Here is a 19,462-nt window from a genome sequence, read left to right on the forward strand (position 1 = left end):
CTATGTATCTAAATATAGTGTATATATAAGTGTATAACAAAACTTGTGCATCTAAAAAGACCAAAACATCTTACTTCCTCCGTTCCCAAAAATAAATTAAATTTCCTAAAACCTGTGCCAGTCAAATTATCTTAAGTTTGACTAACTTGACAGGAAAGAGTAGTAACATATATACCATAAAATAGGCATATTATGAAAATATATTCTATGATCTATGTAATGATACTAATTTGATGTTATAAATCTTGACTAGTTTTTCTATAAATTCAATCAGAGTTTAAAAAGTTTGATTTAAGATAACTATAGGAATCTATTTATTTAGAGACGGAGGGAGTAGAATTTAAAATCGATGGAGTAACTATTAGTTATTAGCTACTCCGTATTAGATATGTATCTCTCATAGCTAAAAAAGACTAAAGAGCGAGACGAAATTTTGCCTCACCTTCCTCTGCCGGCCCGTGCGATCCCATGTCCGCGAAGGAAAGCTGCCGGTCGCGTGCCATCCAAAAAAACGCGAAGGAAAGCACGCCTGTGCCATCACGCCAATCACGCTCCCACGTCCGACCCTCAACCCGGTAACAGTCCAATCCCACGCTCACCCCTCGCCGCCAATCACGCTTCGCGTCGTCCCTCACGAAAGTCCCACGAACACCACGCGCCGCCAGTCACGCGACGACGCTGGCCACGATCCTCTCACCCACCAAATCCTCGACCGCTGAGCGGCCGCGGTCACCGCCATCATGGCCAGCGCCGCTCCGGCGCCAAGGACGCCGAGCTGTCGTCGGTCTGCCCACCCTGTGATCCCACGATGCCTCACCTCGCTCGCTCGCAACCTTGAAATCGCGACATCACATCGCGACAGGGCAATGGTCCAGCGCTACCCCACGCCCAGGTCTCCGCCGCCAGCTAGGCGCTCGTCGTTGGTCTCCATCACATCGCGCTCCGGCAGCAGCTCATCCAAGCGACACACCCAGGCCGAGGCGGCTACTCCCTCCCCTCACCGACGCCTCGATCTTGGGGTCCGGTGCCCTGATCCGGCAGACATGCGTCCTAGGCGAGGCGAAAGCCAAACAACAGAACCAGGGTATATGTTGTCTCTCCCCGCCTCCACTCTTTTTGATTTCACCATACTGATTTGGTTCGTATCTAAGGTTCCAGCCGTAATGGTTGTTGCTGCTGGAGTGCTGCTCCCATCCTCTTGCCGAAGTGGTAAGTGAGTGACGATTAATCAGCCGTAATGATTTGGACAATGATCTCTGTGCAAGGAGGGCCTTTTCCTGTTGTGAGATTGTCATTCGATTAATTTGTTGCTCAATTAAATTAGTTTCACTCAAGGGGATCAAAAAAGGCAGAGGCATCACTACCAGCTACTACACACAAAAAAATCCGACAGAAGGAACACCACATGAAAATTCCTACAGAAGGAACACCGTATGCACGGTGAGTTTCCTGATCTGCTCCATAACATTCAGGTCTTGCCATACCAGAGAATGGTCTCATGTTTTAGGTGATTTGGATTATGAGGAGTTTCTATAAATGTGGCTTGGCATGGGTAACCAGAAACTGAATGCATCCAGGATGACGAGCCGTGCGCCGCGTACTTTACTTGAGTTATTCAGATTCTGTTCAATTGAGTGAAGAGCTGGTTGCATCATCTATTTATCGACACCAATTTAGTGTGATCACCTTATAGTACACTTGAATAGACCGGTTGGCTTTCTTTAGTAACTTTTGATGCTCAGATATCCCTGGAATTGTGTGCTTAGTTTCTTTCGACCTTAGGTTGTTGCAAATTACTTAGTTCTGAAAATTTGGTTGATAATTGTTCTGCACAGATGATTGGAGAAGTGGCCAAAGAACGCAACTTTTCTAAGGCTTGCTGGCGAAGGAGATTGGAATCATCAGTTTCAGGTTATTGCTTTACTCAGGAAACTGAATGCATCCAGGATGACGAGCCGTGTGCCGCCTACTTTACTTGAGTTATTCAGATTCTGTTCAATTGAGTGAAGAGTTGGTTGCATCATCTATTTGTCGGCACCAATTTAGTGTGATCACCTTATAGTACACTTGAATAGACCGGTTGGCTTTCTTTAGTAACTTTTGATACTCGGATATCCCTGGAATTGTGTTCTTAGTTTCTTTCTGACCTTAGGTTATTGCAAATTACTTAGTTCTGAAAATTTGGTTGGTAATTGTTCTGCAGAGATGGTTGGAGAAGTGGCCAAAGAAGGCAACTTTTCTAAGGCTTGCTGGCGAAGGAGATTGGAATCATCAGTTTCAGGCTGTAGCTTTACTCAGGATTTCTCCTTTTCTATATATAGGTTTTAACTATTCTTCTATGGCTATGAGTGTCAAATATTGCCTATACAATAGCTGGTTCCTTGTCATTGTTTTATTTTCTATGATTTGGCAATGCAGAGATCATAAGAAGCATAGATAAAAAGCAGCTTGAGCTCGTGCTAGATTTTTCAGTAGTACAGAGGAGCACATAACCTTATTAGTTAGTGCCTGCAACCTTGCAGTATTATTCTGCTACTTTTTATGATTAGTTTGTTCAGTCCAAAGTACAAGTCTCTGATCGTTATGCTATTGGTGTGCTATAGCTCTCCTTTTTGATAGCTCATGTGCTATACTGACTATGAAGCGCTTTCGCTCTAAACTGGTGGTGTCAGTTCCTATTTTTCCAATACATGCACTTATCTTGGCCTGCTATAATTCTACGGGCTACTATTTTCTTATAGAATATATTTTCCAGCTAACTTTTGAAATTGCTCTTGACTGCACCTTTGAGTTATTGAATATAGTTCATCAATTGTACATTTGGCAGCCCTTCCTTCATGCTACAAAAAGGCCACATGGAAGGTCTTGGATGGTTTTTTTACTTACCTACTGCTATCAGCCTAGAAAGCTTCATTGTCATTTTTCAAAAAAGCCACATGGAAGGTATTGGATTTTTTTACTTACCCACTACTACGTTGTAGCGCTTCTTGGCTGGATTGGATGAAAATATTGACAAAATAATGGATCCATACACTAAGGCTGCAACACCTCCAGAAACCATTACAAGCTCTGGTGTTTCTACGCCTGTTTCAGTTACCACATCAACCACCCTTGTGCTGCAAGGAGCACAGCTTTGAGACCTGTGAGGATGTCTGCTGGCTCCCATCAGAAATACAGCAGGCTGCCAAAAAAGGGTGACCCTGAATTTTCATCTCCAATGTCCTTAGAGCAAGTAGTGGAGGTCTTTGAGAATTGGGATGTATATCCTGAGATTGACCAGTGGTGAGATAGTCTTAGGCATTGGTTTTCTTCAGTTGTGATGAACCCACTTGTCCAAAAAATCAAAACAAGCCATACTCAGGTGCACATTTTTGGGATTCCTTTTACACGACCCTATATCCCTACGCCATTTTTATTGGTTATCTTTCTTTTAAGTATCTCTTTCATGTGCACTCAGTTTTAGGTTAAGCAAACAGCAGCCAACGTTGGGGCTTCAGTTACTGTTAGCCAAGTTGGAAGCCATCCGCCAAGCACAACAGCACCAGTTACCTTGTATCCTCTTGGTGGGATAAAAGATTTGCAACCAACTTCGCAGTGGATGAGGATGGGATCCTTATCAATTGCGCTTTGCAGCTTTGTGCTTTAGAACAGTAAATGTTATGCTCTGGATCCTTGAAGTTCTGAATTTGTTATTACACAACCTGGAATAGAACATGTATCGTAGTATTTTATAGTTACAGACTACCTGAAATAGAACATGCATCTTAGTACATGGAAGAAATCAATTTTGAACAGAGGCAAGGTCTGGTTTGGTGTCTTATTTGAGAATACAATTGACATGTCTTGATCTATCTGATATATTTGCTTTATAGGTTGCGCTCTCAACCATAACTATCGCCCTGTTCGTTTGGGCTGGTTTGGCTTATAAGCCATGGCTGAAAATACTGTTGGCTGGTTTGGTGTGAGAGAAAAATACTGTTCGTTGGCTGATAAGCCATGACTTATAAGCCAAATACGACCAAGCGAACAGGCTGTATATCAACATCAAGACTTAGTATACTACCTGGAACTAATGCACAAATCAACGAAGGCACTTTGTGATTTGAAATTAGTTTTGCTCATGGATGTACTACATAGGTATGGCATATTTGGAATGACTGTACCATGTTATTGTAAATGTTATATGCTAACTTTTTCATGAGTACCGTGTTATTTACGGTTTGTATTAAGATGCTTTAGGAGAAGAACTCTACTAACGTGGCTATTTGGAGAATATTTGTTTAATATTTAGGTGTGAGAATTTTAATATGTATCCTGCTGAATCTTCTAGCTTGAGTTCTAGAATCTTATGGGAGATGTCATCTTAAGAACAATGTTAAGTAGGTTTGACCACCTTATTCGTGAATGTATTTATTGATGCACGAAAGAAATGGATATCGGAGATTTTTTTCCGTTGATATAAAACATTATCTTAGCCACATCACGAAAAGGTCTATACAACAGAGTTTGTGAGCCTGCGATGCCATACTTTCCGTGACTGTGTTAATTTCACAAACTTTGTCTTTGGATTAAATATCACTTTAACGTTGGTATTTAATTTTATAGTATTGCCACAGTATTGTTATCTTATCGTGCGATCCGTGTGTTTTTAGTATAAAAGTTTAACTCTAGGCTGGTGACGTCCATGGAGCTGCGACTGCCGACCGGAATACTGCATCGGAGCGCGCAGTTGCAAAGGCAAGGATTCATAGGTGGGATGCTACTAGGCAAAAGAACTTTTGTTTGTTTTTTCAGTGTTCTAACTTCTAATGGGTCTTCTGGGCTTTCCTTTTTTTATAGGATTAATTCCACTTTTGGCCCCTTAACTATTGTGTTGGTCTAATTTTAACCCTCAACTATAAAACCGTCTAGTAATGGTATCCTAAACTGTCAAAACCGTTCACTTTTAGCACCTGGGCGGGAGCCAGACTGTTTTGACCGGCGTTGAGCGGTTTTGACATGTGGGGCCCGCGCGTCACCCACTCATTCCCTCCCTCTCCTTCCTCCAGCTCCAGGAGCCGACGTACACCACGCGGGCCTCCACGGCCACCGCGATGGCTATCACGGCGCTGTCGCCCTCCCGCAGCACGCGCTCCATGGTGTACCACGTGTCCCCGTCCCGGCGGCCCTTTTGTTCTTCCCCTGCTTCGTCCCGCGCCGCCACACCTTGACCGTGTCGTCGAAGGCCATGGCGGCGACAGCGTTAACGGCGTCGATGTGGGCGTACACGGACTCGAGGCACTTGGAGTCGGACACCCGCCACACCTTGAAGGTGCGGTCCCAGGAGGCGGAGTAGATGAGCCCCGCCGCGGCATCCAGGCTGAGCGACGACACGGCATCGAAGTGCCGCATCCAGAGGCCGCTGTGGCGCTGCCGCGTCTGCACGTACTGCGACGGGCGGAGGGAGCTCCACAGCACATCCCGGAACCACGGGCAGCGACCCCACGCACACCTTCCTCATCCGCCGCGCTCCGCCACACGCGCACCTTCCCGTCCTGGTGCCCCGTGTAGATGCGGCCGTCGGCGGCCACCACGATGGCCTTCACCAGGCCGCTGCCGGAGCGGAACCCGCCCAACTCACGGCGGTCCCGCCACGCGCGCACGTTCCGCGAGTCCGTGCCCGTGTACAGTAGGTCCCCCGCCGCTGCCAGCGAGTAGATGTGTCCGCCGTCCTCCTTGACGAGCGAGCCGAGGAGCCCCGTCCGTTGCTTGGTCGTCGCATCCTCTACGGCGCCACCGCGGGGGCTGGCGCCGAGACCCGGGAGCTGCATCCACGGGGACGAGGCGTACGGCGACGCCGCAGTGCTCGCGCTCGTGGTGGAACACGACGTGTCGCCGCCGTAGTAGTCGTCGTCCGGCCGCAGGAACTGGAGCAGCTTCTTGTGGTTGCCCGTGGCGCGCGCGCGGTTCAGCAGCTAGCTAGCTAATCGTCCGATCGAGTTGCAGGAGTTGGACGGGAGCAGGAATGACGGCACGTCGGCGACGGACATCTCGGGCAGGCCCGGCAGCGTGAACCGCGCGTCCAGGTCGTCCTTGGGCGGGAACTCCACCAAGCCACGCACGACACGGGCCTGCCGGCGCCCGCCTGCCGCCCGAGAAGCCTCGCGAACGCCGACAGGCCGTCCTTGGCGAGTTGTCGCATGAGGTCGTCCAGGTCGGGGCTGGGGTCCTCGTCGTCCATGAACTCGAACCGGACGCGGCCCCGGCCCACCGGCACGCCGTCGCCGCCGGCCGACACGCCCGCGGACGTGGCCAGCTTCGCGCCCACGCTGGAGAGCGAGGAGAAGGTCACCAGGAGGCCCTTGGCCGTGGCCATGGCCGGCTTCCTCTTCCCTGCCACGGTGGCCGTGGCCGTGGCCGCTTCCTCTCCCATGGATCGGATTCGGATCTCTGCCACGTCTTCGTGGCCAATCCCGCCCGGGAGGAGGCTCGCCGGCGGCGAGGTCCGGCCACGAGTGGCGCATGGCCAGCGCGAGCACCAGTGAGTACGACGGCGTGGAGTGGCTGGACGCGTAGGCGCCGCGCTCCGTGGTGTACGCGTCGGTGGGCAGCGTGGTGCTGCTCAACGTGGAGGAGGTGGGCGAGATGGCGCACGGGCTCGCCTCCATGGGAATGAACTTTGCTGAGCTGGAGGAAGGAGAGGGAGGGAATGAGTGGGTGACGCGCGGGCCCTATATGTCAAAACCGCTCAACGATAGGTCAAAACAGCATTGTCCCCGTCTAAGTGCTAAAAGTGAACGGTTTTGACAGTTGGGATACCGGTACTAGACAGTATTATAGTTAGGGGTTAAAATTAGACCAACACAATAGTTGAGAGGCCAAAAGTGGACGTAATCCTTTTTTTTATCATGGTCTTCTGGGCTTTCTAACAATGAAAGTTTTGGTCAGGTAACAGGCCCACCTGGAAGCTGGAATACCCTCCGGCTCTCTGATGCTATCTATGGCTTCTGTCTGCCATTTCGGCTCAGCGTTGTCCTGCACCTGCACCAACAACACTCCACCCGCCATGCTGCGTACGAGGAACGTCGGAAGTCACCAAGGCGTGACACGGTCAAGTCGCGAGGACCATCGCTTTCCGCTGGACGGAACAGGGGACTTGCCCGATCAGCAAGGATAGCATCGTCGTCGTCGTCATCCACTTCGTTCAATTCCTCTTCATTCACACACCCCAACGCCGGGGGCGTAGGCGCAGGCGCGTAGCCACTGAAATCGAAAGCGAGGAGGACCGAGGAGGATAGGAGGAAAGGGGAAGCGCAATACGAAAAGCAACCTGTGAGTGACGACCATCGTTAACCTCAAAGCAGGCATCAGTGACCACTAGTGAGCGACGCTGGCACCCACAGGTGTCACAACACTAAAGACAGGGCTGCCTTTAGCCCATAGATCAGTTAATTAACCGGCAAACTGACGGTCAAGGAACGAAAGCATCCAATCAAGAACATCATCTCTTCTGTACTAGTAATATCAATATATTACATTACATTAGTCGTATAGTGTATGAATTACTAGCTATCAACTGAGGAGTCTGTTATCAAAAAAAAAAAAAAAAGGAGCCAACCATCAGATTCTGTTAACTCACAACTGAAAGAGAGAACTAATGGCTACCACACAAATCCTTGCTAGCTAAATCATGTTCGTCGCACGCAGAGGTTTACAGATCACATCAACACAGGAATTCGATCGAGGCGTCAGACAAAAAGAAGAGACAAATCAGAACAAGAAGATGCGTGCATGTGGGCTCGACGCGTGGGGCTAAAATATGGTCGTTTAGGAGGGATCGAAGTTGTAGTGCTTGTCGACGCCGACGACGACGTCCCAGGTGCAGCTGAGGCCCTTGGGGAAGACGACGAGGTCGCCGGCGCCGAACTCCACGCACTCGCGGGAGCCCTTCACGGCGGCCCTCACCCTGCCCTTCACGAGGTAGCACGTCAGCGCCGCGTCGAACTTGAGCGGGAACCTCCCCGGCGGACAGCCCCATCTTCGCGATGGTGAAGGATCGATCGATCAGATCTCAGAGGCAAAAACTTAGAGGTACAGAACGAACGAACGAACGAACATGTCACATACGTAGTTAAAAGATCAACGAGAGAGAAGGGAAGAAAGCTTTGAATTATTACTTGGGCCAGGACTTGACGCCGAGTTGAAGCAAGCGCGCCTCCGGCGGGTTCTTCTCGACGGTGATGGAGAGACCGGGAGGCCTTGCTGCCTCCATGGTGTCTGGGCTTGTTGAAGCCGTCCCCATGAACAACACCTCTTTGACTACAAAGATATAGTAGTGGTATAGGAGCGGAAGGCCAGTTTGAAGGACCGGAAATAGCGACCAGAGGAGGGTGAATGGGAGCCTCAAATTTCTTTTGAAATCTTCGATCACTGTCCCAATATTAATTCCCAAAAAGCATACACGAAAGACTTGATGACCACGACCCTAGAGAAGGGTGGATGCTCCCACAGAACACAGCGGGTCACTACAGAGCAAATGGAACACAGATCGAAGCCTAAACGAGCAAACTCCAAAAAGAAGACAGCACTGCTCCTGCAAATATCGGACACGTCCGGTATTATATCGGACACGTCCGGTATTTTCGGTCACGTCCGGTATCATCTCGGACACGTCCGGTATTTTCAGCAGCAAGCTGACCAAAAGAGAAAAATCCAAAACCCCATCAAATGGTGTCCAAAAATCATGAAATTTTAACCATAGCTCTTTAGACACCAAGGAAAGGTCTCCACCAAATTTCAGCTCAAAACTCCAAAGTGAGAAATATCGGACACGTCCTAGATCATATCGGACACGTCCGGTATGAACGAGCAGTTTCTCGGGAAAAATCAAATCAAGCCATAACTTGATCAAATCAACTCCAAATGACTTGAAACTTTGCACAAGGGTTCACAAGCGAGTAGAAAGACAACCTCTAAAGGATCATGGCCCGAAACAAACTCTAATTCCGTGAATCGAAGGAATTGAAGAATCCCCAAAAAATAGGTCAAGAACTTAAATTGCTCGGATCTACGATCTCGTGAGGAATTAGTGGATTTCCTTCGGTGGAAAGCTTCTACTTATGTCATTGATCGATCCAAGGCAACAAGAACGAACCAAAACCATCCCAAAACGAAGAAACGAGAGGGGAAACAAGAGGGGACAAAAGGAGCTCGTGAAGAACACCAAAATCACATCAAGAACACAACTAAATCATGAATTTCGGAGGGCATACGGTGGTTACGGCCACCGATTCCTTCAAAACCAAGTCATAATTTGAGTTGTGGACCTCTCTCATATATGGAAGCAAACTAGAGGAAGAAACCCTAAAGGAGAAAATGAAAACTGGAGGAGGTGAGGGAGATGGGGGCTCCCTCATCCTATTTAACAGGGCTATTACACATTTCCAGTTTTGCCCCTGGATACAAATGAGTTGAACCGCTAAGCCCAAGGACGTTGTTGTCCAACCCAGTGTAATCTTGATCCGACGGCCACCGCGCCTTCTCATCGGTAGCTTCGCCTCGACGCGAACTCCCCGATGCCGTCACGTGCCGTCCGTCCCTCCTCAGAACCTCCGCCCAGGTTTTGAGGCCCAAACCATCAAACCGTCCGCGAGTAGCGTACTCCATACGCGTCCCCCGCCATCCGACGCGTGTCACCGCCGTCCTCGACCGGCCGGCCCGCCAAGTCCTCCTGAGCCTCGCTCGACTCACGCGTCCGCCGTCTTGACTCGGTCAACACCGTCACTCTATGTCTTCTTGCACTTGTCGATGTCCCAAGTGTTAGCCACCGCGGCTAGTCACCCGGCCTCTGGGTCCCTCGGTCCAAGCCTCACTTCCATCCTTCACCGCTCCCGGTCTGTCGGCACGGCACGTCCTCCTTGACCTTCACCTCGCCGTCGACCACCATATCCGAGCTCCACACCTGCACAACACAAGCCAAAAGACATGTCACGCACATAGCTTTTGCCATGATAGGGTTATTCACCACTCAACCTACTTCGTGGATCACATTGACAATCACTCATCACAAAACGAACACACAAGGGTACTTATCAACCTTGTGTTCGCAATCTCCCCCTTGATGAGTGCATTATCAACATCAATACACGAACAGCTTGAGCAAAAGAAAAAGAAGAAGAAGAGAAAAGAAAGAACTCACCCAAATGACCAAAAGCCAAAGAAAAGCTAAGAAACGGGTCATTTGAAAATGAGCAAAACTTGGTCCCCAAAGACATGGGCAACGGCTCGACGCAACCAAGTGAAACAAAGCTAGCCCTCAAGAAGAGGCAACGGGCTCAACACCACTAGCAAAGCTCGAAAAACCGAAAAACTGCTAGACCCTCCAAAAGAGGCAAAGGCTCAACGCATCTAGCAAAACACCTCAAATGCAACTCCCCCTGAACAAGTGCAATCTCTCTCAAATGAATGCATATCTCTCAACTTTAAGTGAAATTGGAAGTTTCTTCCCCTTGTGTCATTGTGAGTGTGGAAAACTTCTCCCCCTTGTTGACACATGCACTTATCAAGCTAGAGCCCAAAGATTGCATCTCCCCCTCAAATCATACTTTGAATGCAGAAATGCACGAATGCAGAAGCTTCAAGATTATAGTAAGTAGATTGAAAAGATGCTCTAATTGATGCTGTCATGTATATATAGCAACACATATAAGTGCTAGCAAATGTTCAAAGTGACCAAATGAGACGAAATATGGCATTTAAGCAATTTTGATCAAGTTTGAGCAATTTTAAAAGAGGGTTCACCACCAAAGGAGCACATAGCAAAAGTAGACAGGAGATCGACCTTGTGCTACACATGTATGCAAAGTGAACTACCCCAAACAAAGTTCACACATCATGTCATGAGACAAACTTGTGGTTTGATCAAATTTTAGACACCAATTGAAATTTATCGGAGTTATGCAGCTTATTACCAAAGTTTGTCAGACAAGTGTGTGCGGGAGGTTATCTATGCCATCAAAACCTGACTTAGCGACCATGTCAAGCCTATGCCAAAGGCAATCAGAAGCTTAAGACAATGATCTCGGTATCTATTACAGAGCTCAAGTTCACCAATAAGTGCAAGTTGGAGCTGTCTCGATACCCTGACATAGGATAGTACAGACCCATCCTGATCTTTTCAAATCACTTAGTTTGATTTTCAAGTTTTAGCACAAATTCAAGTTTCTCAAGCAAGTGTGTAACTCAAGGTATGAGCCGTAGCAACTAAGCATATATATGAAGCAAGAAAAAGATCTCGACACATTCTACACATGCTAGTGCCATAAGTAGTGGTGAACACATTTCATGTTTCAACAAGTTTTAATCAAGTTCACAATTTGGAAAACAAGCTTAGCTCATAACATGTATCAATTGATCAAAAGGAGCCTAAGCCAAAAGCACATCATTGTATATCCATAACATCCCCAACAAGAGCATAGTGTCAATCTAGCTACTATAAGGATGAAGCTCAGGATGCAATATGATACATGATGATATGATATGCAAAAATGATATAAAAACAAAAACAAAGGCTACACTACAAAGAAAAGCAAAACTAGAATAAAACAACCAAAGTTTCCCTCCTCTAAAAAGGGAAACAAACTCCAAGCTCCCCTCACAAGCGAGCAAACTGGGCTTGGTCAAGTGGTTTGGTGAAGATATCTGCGAGCTGGTTTTGGGTATCAATGTGGTGCAGATCGATATCACCTTTATCATAGTGGTCACGCAAGAAGTGAAAGCGAACTTCTATGTGCTTTGTCTTTGAGTGAAGGACTGGGTTTTTGGCTACACTTATGGCACTGGTGCTGTCACAAAACAAAGGCACTCGCCTAAACTCTAACCCAAAGTTTCTCAGAGTAGCTATCATCCAAAGCAACTAGGAACAACAAGCAGCAGCAGCAACATACTCAGCTTCTGTGGTGGATTGGGCGACGCTAGACTGCTTGCAAGAAGACCAAGACATAAGAGAAGATCCAAGAAACTGACAAGTCCCTGAAGTGGACTTCCTCTCAACACGACAACCAGCATAATCCACATCAGAATACCCACAAAGAGAAAGAGAGGAGGAAGCTGAAAACCAAAGACCAAACTCGGGTGTGAAACGAAGGTACCTAAGGATCCGCTTGATGGCTTGATGATGAGACATGCGCGACGAAGACTGAAAGCGCGCGCACAAGCAGACTGCAAACTGGATGTCCGGTCTCGTCGCCGTTAGGTATAGCAGGGACCCAATCATGCTTTGGTATTCCTTCTGGTCCACGGCTTCTCCCTCCTTGTCCTCATCTAGGGCCGTCGTGGTTGACATGGGCGTCAAAAGAGGCTTGGCCTCACCCATATCAAATTTCTTGAGCACGTCCTTGGTGTACTTGCCTTGGTGCACGAACGTCCCCTCACGAGTTTGCTTGATTTGCAGCCCAAGGAAGAAAGTCAATTCGCCCATCATGCTCATCTCAAATTCCCTGCTCATAGTATCTGAAAACTTGGCAACAAGAGCATAAGAAGAGCCACCAAAGATTATATCATCCACGTATATCTGAACCAAAAGGATGTCTGTGCCTTGCTTGAGGAGGAACAAAGTCTTATCTACGGAACCCATCCTAAAACCCTTATCAAGCAAGAAAGCTTTTAAACACTCATACCAGGCTCTCGGGGCTTGTTTCAAACCATACAAGGCTTTGTGGAGTTTAAAAACATGGTTGGGGTACTTTGGATTTTCAAAGCCAGGGGGTTGCCTCACATAAACCTCTTCCTTTATGTACCCATTCAAGAAGGCACTCTTTACATCCATCTGATACAGCTTGAACCCTTTTGAAGCTGCAAATGCTAAAAGAATCCTAATGGCTTCTAGACGGGCAATAGGAGCAAATGTTTCTTCATAGTCTATTCCCTCTTTTTGGCAAAAACCCTGAGCCACTAATCTCACCTTGTTTCTCACCACCACCCCATCCTCACTCTGCTTGTTCTTGTAAACCCACTTTGTACCTATGGGGTGGCACTCTAATGGAGGTGGAACTAAAACCCACACTTGGTCCCGCTCAAAGTTTTCTAACTCCTCATGCATAGCATTAACCCAATCGGCATTAGATAATGCGTGTCCAATATCTCGAGGCTCAAAAGAAGCTACGAAAGCAGAATGAGCGAAATGGGAAATATAATAAGACTTGGAACGCGTTACCCTTTCGTCGATGTCGCCGATCATGGTCTAAGGAGGATGGCATCGCTGGATATGTCGAGGTGCACCCAAAGACGAAGTCGCCTCCCCCTCATCCATAGCTGGGGCCTCCTCAGTCGATTGAGGAAGCGGCTCGCACAGACCCCATGAAGTAGAGGTGGAGGGCTCGGGGCCGTGAGCCGAAGTGGTCGAAGTTGGCTCGATCGGGGCAGCCGGTTGAGATGGCTTGGGATCATCCCAATCGACGTCATCGTCATCCTCAACGAAAATGCTGTCACCCATCTCTTCATCACCTGCACGTTCAAAGACCGAAATAGAAGAGGGCATGGTTTCATCAAAGGTGACTTCACAAGTCTCCACGACACGGTTAGTCTCAAGATTAAGCACATGGTACGCATGTGAATGAGAAGCGTAACCGAGAAATATACCATCCAAAGATCTAGATTCAAACTTGTTAAGATTACCTTGCTTAAGAATGAAGCACCTGCAACTGAAGACTCAAAAATGACTCACCTTGGGTGGACGCCCAAACCGCAACTCGTAGGATGTCTTCTTCAAGAAAGCACGAAGAAAAATGCGGTTTGAAACATGGCAGGCGGTGTTGATGGCTTTGGCCCAGTAACGCCTAGGAGTCCTATGCTCATCGAGCATCGTCCTGGCCATTTCAACCAAAGTCCGATTTTTGCGCTCAACAACACCATTCTGCTGAGGGACATAGGGTGAAGAAAACTGATGTTCAAGACCCAAGGAAGCACAAAAGGTGTCAAACTGAGAGTTTTTGAACTCAGTGCCATTGTCACTGCGGATAGCTCGTATAGCATTCTTTGGTAACTCAGTTTGCAACCTCAAGATCAAGTCACGAGCATGAGAAAATGCTTCGTCCTTGCCCTCCATGAAAAACACCCAAGAATAACGAGAAAAATCATCCACGATCACAAGAACGTACCATTTCCCTCCCTCTGACCGAACCCGAGCCGGACCAACAGTGTCCATATGGAGTAGCTCACTGGGTCTCGTGGTCATGACCTGAGTCACTGGAGGATGGGAAGCAGCCACCATCTTTTCGTGGCGACAGGGATGGCATACCAGATCCTTCTCAAACTTAAGTTTGGGCAATCCTCGGATCATGTCAAGAGAACTCAACCTCACTAGGAGATCGAAGCTCAAGTGACCAAGTCTCCTATGCCACTTCCACAAATCAGAAGAAGATCCGGCAACCAAACAGCGAGAAGAACCAAAAGACTGAGAGAAATCAGCTCTGAAAACTTGGCCAAAAGGAACGATCTGACAAACTAGATGTCCTTGAGAATCGAGCACACGAGAAAGTCCAGTCTTAAAGCGCACCTCAAACCCATCTTGAAGGAGTTGCGAAACAGAGAGCAAATTGAAATGTAGGCTTAAAACCAAAGCAACGTCCTTCAAGATAAAAGACTCATTGACCTGAATGGTCCCACGAGACAGCACCTTACCTTTGCTATTGTCCCCAAATGTGATGTACTCCTTGTATTGTATGGGGTCGAGGCTGGAGAACCATTTGGAACTTCTGATCATGTGGCGCGAACAGCTGGAATCAACAAGCCACGTGTTCTCCAGGCCTCCGCTCTGCATCAATAGAAAGACAAGGGGTGAGCAAATGGCACAACACTAGGGTTAGTGAAATGAGGAGAATACCAGTGTTGAGTCATTTGCCCTAGAAAAGTGTTAGGAAAAACACCATACATGCCATGTCCCATTGGAGAGAAGCGATCACCACGTGGGGGAAAACGTGGTCTGCTAGGAGTGTGGGACTGAAAGCCACCGTCATGAGGTCCAGAGTCATATAGATCATGACTTGGGACACGCCGGGCACGACCACCACGTGGTCTCGCCACCTGAGGCCTAGCACCTTGAGGCATTGCATCTCTAGGCCTAACACTGTGCCTCTGAACAAGCGGTACATGTACGCCATGGGGAGGACGGTACATGTTCCGGTTGTTCAACTCGTACTCGCGCCGCTCATCTCTCTTCCTCCTAAAGCAAAACTCAGCCAAATGACCATCTCTATGGCAATAGTCACAGTGGTACCTCACCTCTCTCTTGGATGGTGGTTGACTCACTCTCTTGTGGATGTGGTTCACTCTCTGAGGCTTTTTGGCTTTAGGAAGGGGTGCACTAGAGATGTTGGGTAGAGTATCGAGTGAGTTCCAAAAGTGGTTCGGTTTGGGAACCCAAACTTGCTTGGATGGTGGAGCTTTGGTGGTTCTTCAAACACACCATCTTTGATCATAGGCTTGGTAGACTCTGGTGGAGGGATCTTGATCAATTTGGGAGTGTTGGTGGGTTTCTCACTTGGGTTCAAACCACTATGTTCACCAACCTTGCCATAGACATGCTCACCCTTCCCACCTATAGCAAAGCCTACTCCCGATGAGTCAGTTCCCCGCCTGAACTGGCTCACCATCATGCCCAACTGAGGCTCACTGCACGACACCTAGCTCAAGATGGACCGAAGTTGTGTGTTTTCTTCCTCGGTTCCCATCTTGTCGTGCCTGCAGGACTCAAGCTCCAACACCAAAGCTTCACATCGAACACATGTAGTGGTGGTGCTATCTGAGTTGGCCTTCTCAAACTCAACAAGTTTGGCAACCTTCTCTGCCAACTCAGATTGCAAGCCTAAGCAGGACTTGCATGCACCGAGCAACCCAGAACGAGACTTCAACTCATCACATTCATCAAGCAAAACAGCATACTTGGATTGCAAGTCAGAGAGGTTAGACATGTGTATAGCGCACTCATCACACTCCTCCTCCTCTGACACCACTACACCACTCTTGGCAAGCTCCAATTCCTTCAAAGCAACCTCTAGCTGGTCCTTAAACTCTTTTCTCTCGTGGGCAGCACGCTTAAGCAACTTATCTTGACTCATCAATGTATCATTCATAGTATCAAGCTCAAGCATAAGTGAGTCAAGTGTGGGCGGTACCTCATTTTTGTCGTCGTCGACGTCGATGTCCTTTTTGAGCTTTGCTCCACCATCAACCGCCATAGTGCAAAACCCACCACGGTTTGCACCGGCAACAAAGCAGAGACCGTTGAGCTTGTCCTCGTGCTTCTTCTCGGACTCATCGTCGGCCGAGGGAGAAGAAGAGTGATCATCGTCGGAGTCATCATCGAGGTCGCCGAGGGAGGCGAGGAAGGTGCGTTCTTGAGCTTTGGCCTTCCTACGGTACGCCTTCTTGATCGCCTCCTTGTCGAAGCTGCCCTTGGCCTTGTGCTTGCTGGAGGTGTAGTCGCGCTTATCCTTGTGCTTGCCGGAGTCGTACTTGTTGGTGAAGGGCTTCTTCTTGGGGCAGTGCGCGACAAAGTGGTCTGGATCTCCACATCCATAGCATCCCTCCTTCGGGCCACCACTGCGTCGGCGGTTCAAACGGTTGTTGTGAAACCGAGAGAACCGACTGATGACGAGTGCCAACTCATCATCCCCAAGAGACTCTAGCTGCTCCTCTGTGACTGACATCAAGCACGACAAAGAGAAAGAAGCTTGTGAAGGGTTAGTCAATGAACTTGAACCACTACCTGAGACCAAAGCCATGGTTGGTGCAGAAGGATTCTTGAGCTTGGCTTGGGTTTGGTAGTCGATCTCTGTGGACTTGAGCTTGCTGAAAAGCTCGTCGACGGTGAGGGTGTCGTAGTTGGCTGACTCGATGATCGCTGACACCTTCACATCCCATACCTTTCGATTAAGGGCATAGAGAAGCTTGAGCGCCCTCTCATGATCACTATAAGGTAAGTTGGCCTTGTTCGCTTTCATTTTGTTGACGATAGTCTGAAAGCGGGAAAACATGGCATCGATGGACTCGCCATCAAGCTGAGAGAAGTTCTCGTACTCGCGCTTGTACGTCTCGTAGAGTCTGGTCTTGACCTGTGCGGTCCCCTTGTGATAGCTCTGAAGCCTCACCCAGATCTCTCGAGCTGTAGTACAATCAGAGACACGCTCGAACTCAGAAAGCGAAAGACTCGAGAAAAGCACACTGCGAGCTTTGCTATTTGCATTGTGCCGATCCTTGTGATCCTGGGTGGTACGGGCTACAACAGGGAGCACAACGTAAGTAGCATCCTCGCAAATTTCCCAGACGAGCCAATCAATCCCCTAGAGATGCGCAGACATGCGGATCTTTCAATAAGGATAGTTGGACCCATCAAAATGCGGTGGTTTGCCGGAACCACGCTCCATGTCGCCTTCGTGGATCACGGACCGATTAAGGTGGAATGATCCTTAACCGGCTCCGATACCAATTGAAGGACCGAAAACGGCGACCAGAGGGGGGTGAATGGGAGCCTCAAATTTCTTTCGAAATCTTCGACCACTATCCCAACATCAATCCCCAAAAAGCATACACGAAAGACTTGATGACCACGACCCTAGAGAAGGGTGGATGCTCCCTCAGAATACAGCGGGTCACCACAGAGCAAATGGAACACAGATCGAAGCCCAAACGAGCAAACTCCCAAAAGAAGACAGCACTGCTCCTGCAAATATCGGACACGTCCGGTATTTTTGGACACGTCCGGTATCATCTCGGACACGTCCGGTATTTTCAGCAGCAAGCTGACCAAAAGAGAAAAATCCAAAACCCCATCAAATGGTGTCCAAAAATCATGAAATTTTAACCATAGCTCTTTAGACACCAAGGGAAGGTCTCCACCAAATTTCAGCTCAAAACTCCAAAGTGAGAAATATCGAACACGTCCTAGATCATATCGGACACGTCCGGTATGAACGAGCAGTTTCTCGGGAAAAATCAAATCAAGCCATAACTTGATCAAATCAACTCCAAATGACTTGAAACTTTGCACAAGGGTTCACAAGCGAGTAGAAAGGCAACCTCTAAAGGATCATGGCCCGAAACAAACTCTAACTCCGTGAATCGAAGGAATTGAAGAATCCCCCAAAAAATAGGTCAAGAACTTAAATTGCTCGGATCTGCGATCTCGTGAGGAATTAGTGGATTTCCTTCGGTGGAAAGCTTCTACTCATGTCATTGATCGATCCAAGGCAACAAGAACGAACCAAAACCATCCCAAAACGAAGAAACGAGAGGGGAAACAAGAGGGGACAAAAGGAGCTCGTGAAGAACACCAAAATCACATCAAGAACACAACTAAATCATGAATCCCGGAGGGCATACGGTGGTTACAGCCACCGATTCCTTCAAAACCGTCACAATTTGAGTTGTGGACCTCTCTCATACATGGAAGCAAACTAGAGGAAGAAACCCTAAAGGAGAAAATGAAAACTGGAGGAGGTGAGGGAGATGGGGGCTCCCTCATCCTATTTAACAGGGCTATTACACATTCCCAGTTTTGCCCCTGGATACAAATGAGTTGAACCGCTAAGCCCAAGGGCGTTGTTGTCCAACCCGGTGTAATCTTGATCTGACGGCCACCGCGCCTTCTCATCGGTAGCTTCGCCTCGACGCGAACTCCCCGATGCCGCCACGTGCCGTCCGTCCCTCCTCGGAACCTCCGCCCAGGTTTTGAGGCCCAAACCCGTAAACCGTCCATCCGATGGTTTTGAGGCCCAAACCATCAAATCGTCCGCGAGTAGCGTACTCCATACGCGTCCCCCGCCATCCGACGCGTGTCACCGCCGTCCTCGACCGGCCGGCCCGCCAAGTCCTCCTGAGCCTCGCTCGACTCACGCGTCCGCCGTCTTGACCCAATCAACACCGTCACTCCATGTCTTCTTGCACTTGTCGATGTCCCAAGTGTTAGCCACCGCGGCTAGTCACCCGGCCTCTGGGTCTCTCGGTCCAAGCCTCACTTCCGTCCTTCACCGCTCCCGGTCTGTCGGCACGGCACGTCCTCCTTGACCTTCACCTCGCCGTCGACCACCGCATCCGAGCTCCACACCTGCACAACACAAGCCAAAAGACATGTCGCACACATAGCTTTCGCCATGGTAGGGTTAGTCACCACTCAACCTACTTCGTGGATCATATTGACAATCACTCATCATAAAACGAACACACAAGGGTACTTATCAACCTTGTATTCGTATAGTTGAAGTGGACAGTGGTGTGTGTGCGGCTGCTAGTATATATACTAGCCGGCCGGCAAATAGCTAGAGCTAAGCCTAGCTACAAGAATATAAAGGGAGTTGCAGCCAGTTGGATCGCTTGGATATGGAGAAGCGCCAAGCGCACTTGGAGCTAGAGGAAGGACTCTCATACGGAGCGAGGCACGAATCTACAGCATCCTGGTTCCTGCACCCCAGTAGTGAGGACTCCCTCC

The 19,462-nt window shown here is 48.6% G+C and overlaps 2 protein-coding genes and 1 pseudogene across 10 annotated transcripts; 1 reads left to right on the forward strand and 2 right to left on the reverse strand.

The window, feature by feature from the left end:
* Window positions 1–555: 555 nt before the first annotated feature.
* LOC136534983 (uncharacterized) lies at window positions 556–4,322 on the forward strand. 8 transcript variants are annotated; one of them, XM_066527329.1, is made up of 7 exons: window positions 556–1,084; window positions 1,152–1,209; window positions 1,325–1,440; window positions 1,836–1,911; window positions 2,204–2,321; window positions 2,828–2,943; window positions 3,873–4,322. In XM_066527329.1, exons 2-7 carry the CDS (start codon window positions 1,164–1,166, stop codon window positions 3,926–3,928), a joined length of 528 nt encoding a protein of 175 aa, XP_066383426.1. In that variant the 5' UTR covers window positions 556–1,084; window positions 1,152–1,163; the 3' UTR covers window positions 3,929–4,322. The 8 variants fall into 8 exon arrangements, 4 of the variants coding, with proteins under 4 accessions (XP_066383426.1, XP_066383427.1, XP_066383423.1 ...); XM_066527330.1 differs by having other exon boundaries at window positions 1,159–1,209; XR_010778894.1 differs by lacking the exon at window positions 3,873–4,322 and adding exons at window positions 3,094–3,361; window positions 3,458–3,820 and having other exon boundaries at window positions 558–1,209.
* A 692-nt stretch (window positions 4,323–5,014) lies between these two features.
* Window positions 5,015–6,355, reverse strand: LOC136534986 (protein JINGUBANG-like; annotated as a pseudogene).
* Window positions 6,356–7,634: 1,279 nt separating this feature from the next.
* Window positions 7,635–19,360, reverse strand: LOC136534985 (uncharacterized). 2 transcript variants are annotated; one of them, XM_066527331.1, is made up of 3 exons: window positions 19,230–19,360; window positions 8,157–8,335; window positions 7,635–8,017 (listed from the first exon to the last, which is right to left on the reverse strand). In XM_066527331.1, the coding sequence occupies exons 2-3, from the start codon at window positions 8,279–8,281 to the stop codon at window positions 7,807–7,809; spliced, it is 336 nt and encodes a 111-aa protein (XP_066383428.1). In that variant the 5' UTR covers window positions 8,282–8,335; window positions 19,230–19,360; the 3' UTR covers window positions 7,635–7,806. The 2 variants fall into 2 exon arrangements, 1 of the variants encoding a protein (XP_066383428.1); XR_010778898.1 differs by lacking the exon at window positions 19,230–19,360 and having other exon boundaries at window positions 7,876–8,063; window positions 8,157–8,294.
* Between the last annotated feature and the right edge of the window lie 102 nt (window positions 19,361–19,462).

Source organism: Miscanthus floridulus, unplaced genomic scaffold (assembly GCF_019320115.1).
Source record: "Miscanthus floridulus cultivar M001 unplaced genomic scaffold, ASM1932011v1 os_2471, whole genome shotgun sequence".
Classification (NCBI taxonomy): Eukaryota; Viridiplantae; Streptophyta; class Magnoliopsida; order Poales; family Poaceae; genus Miscanthus; species Miscanthus floridulus.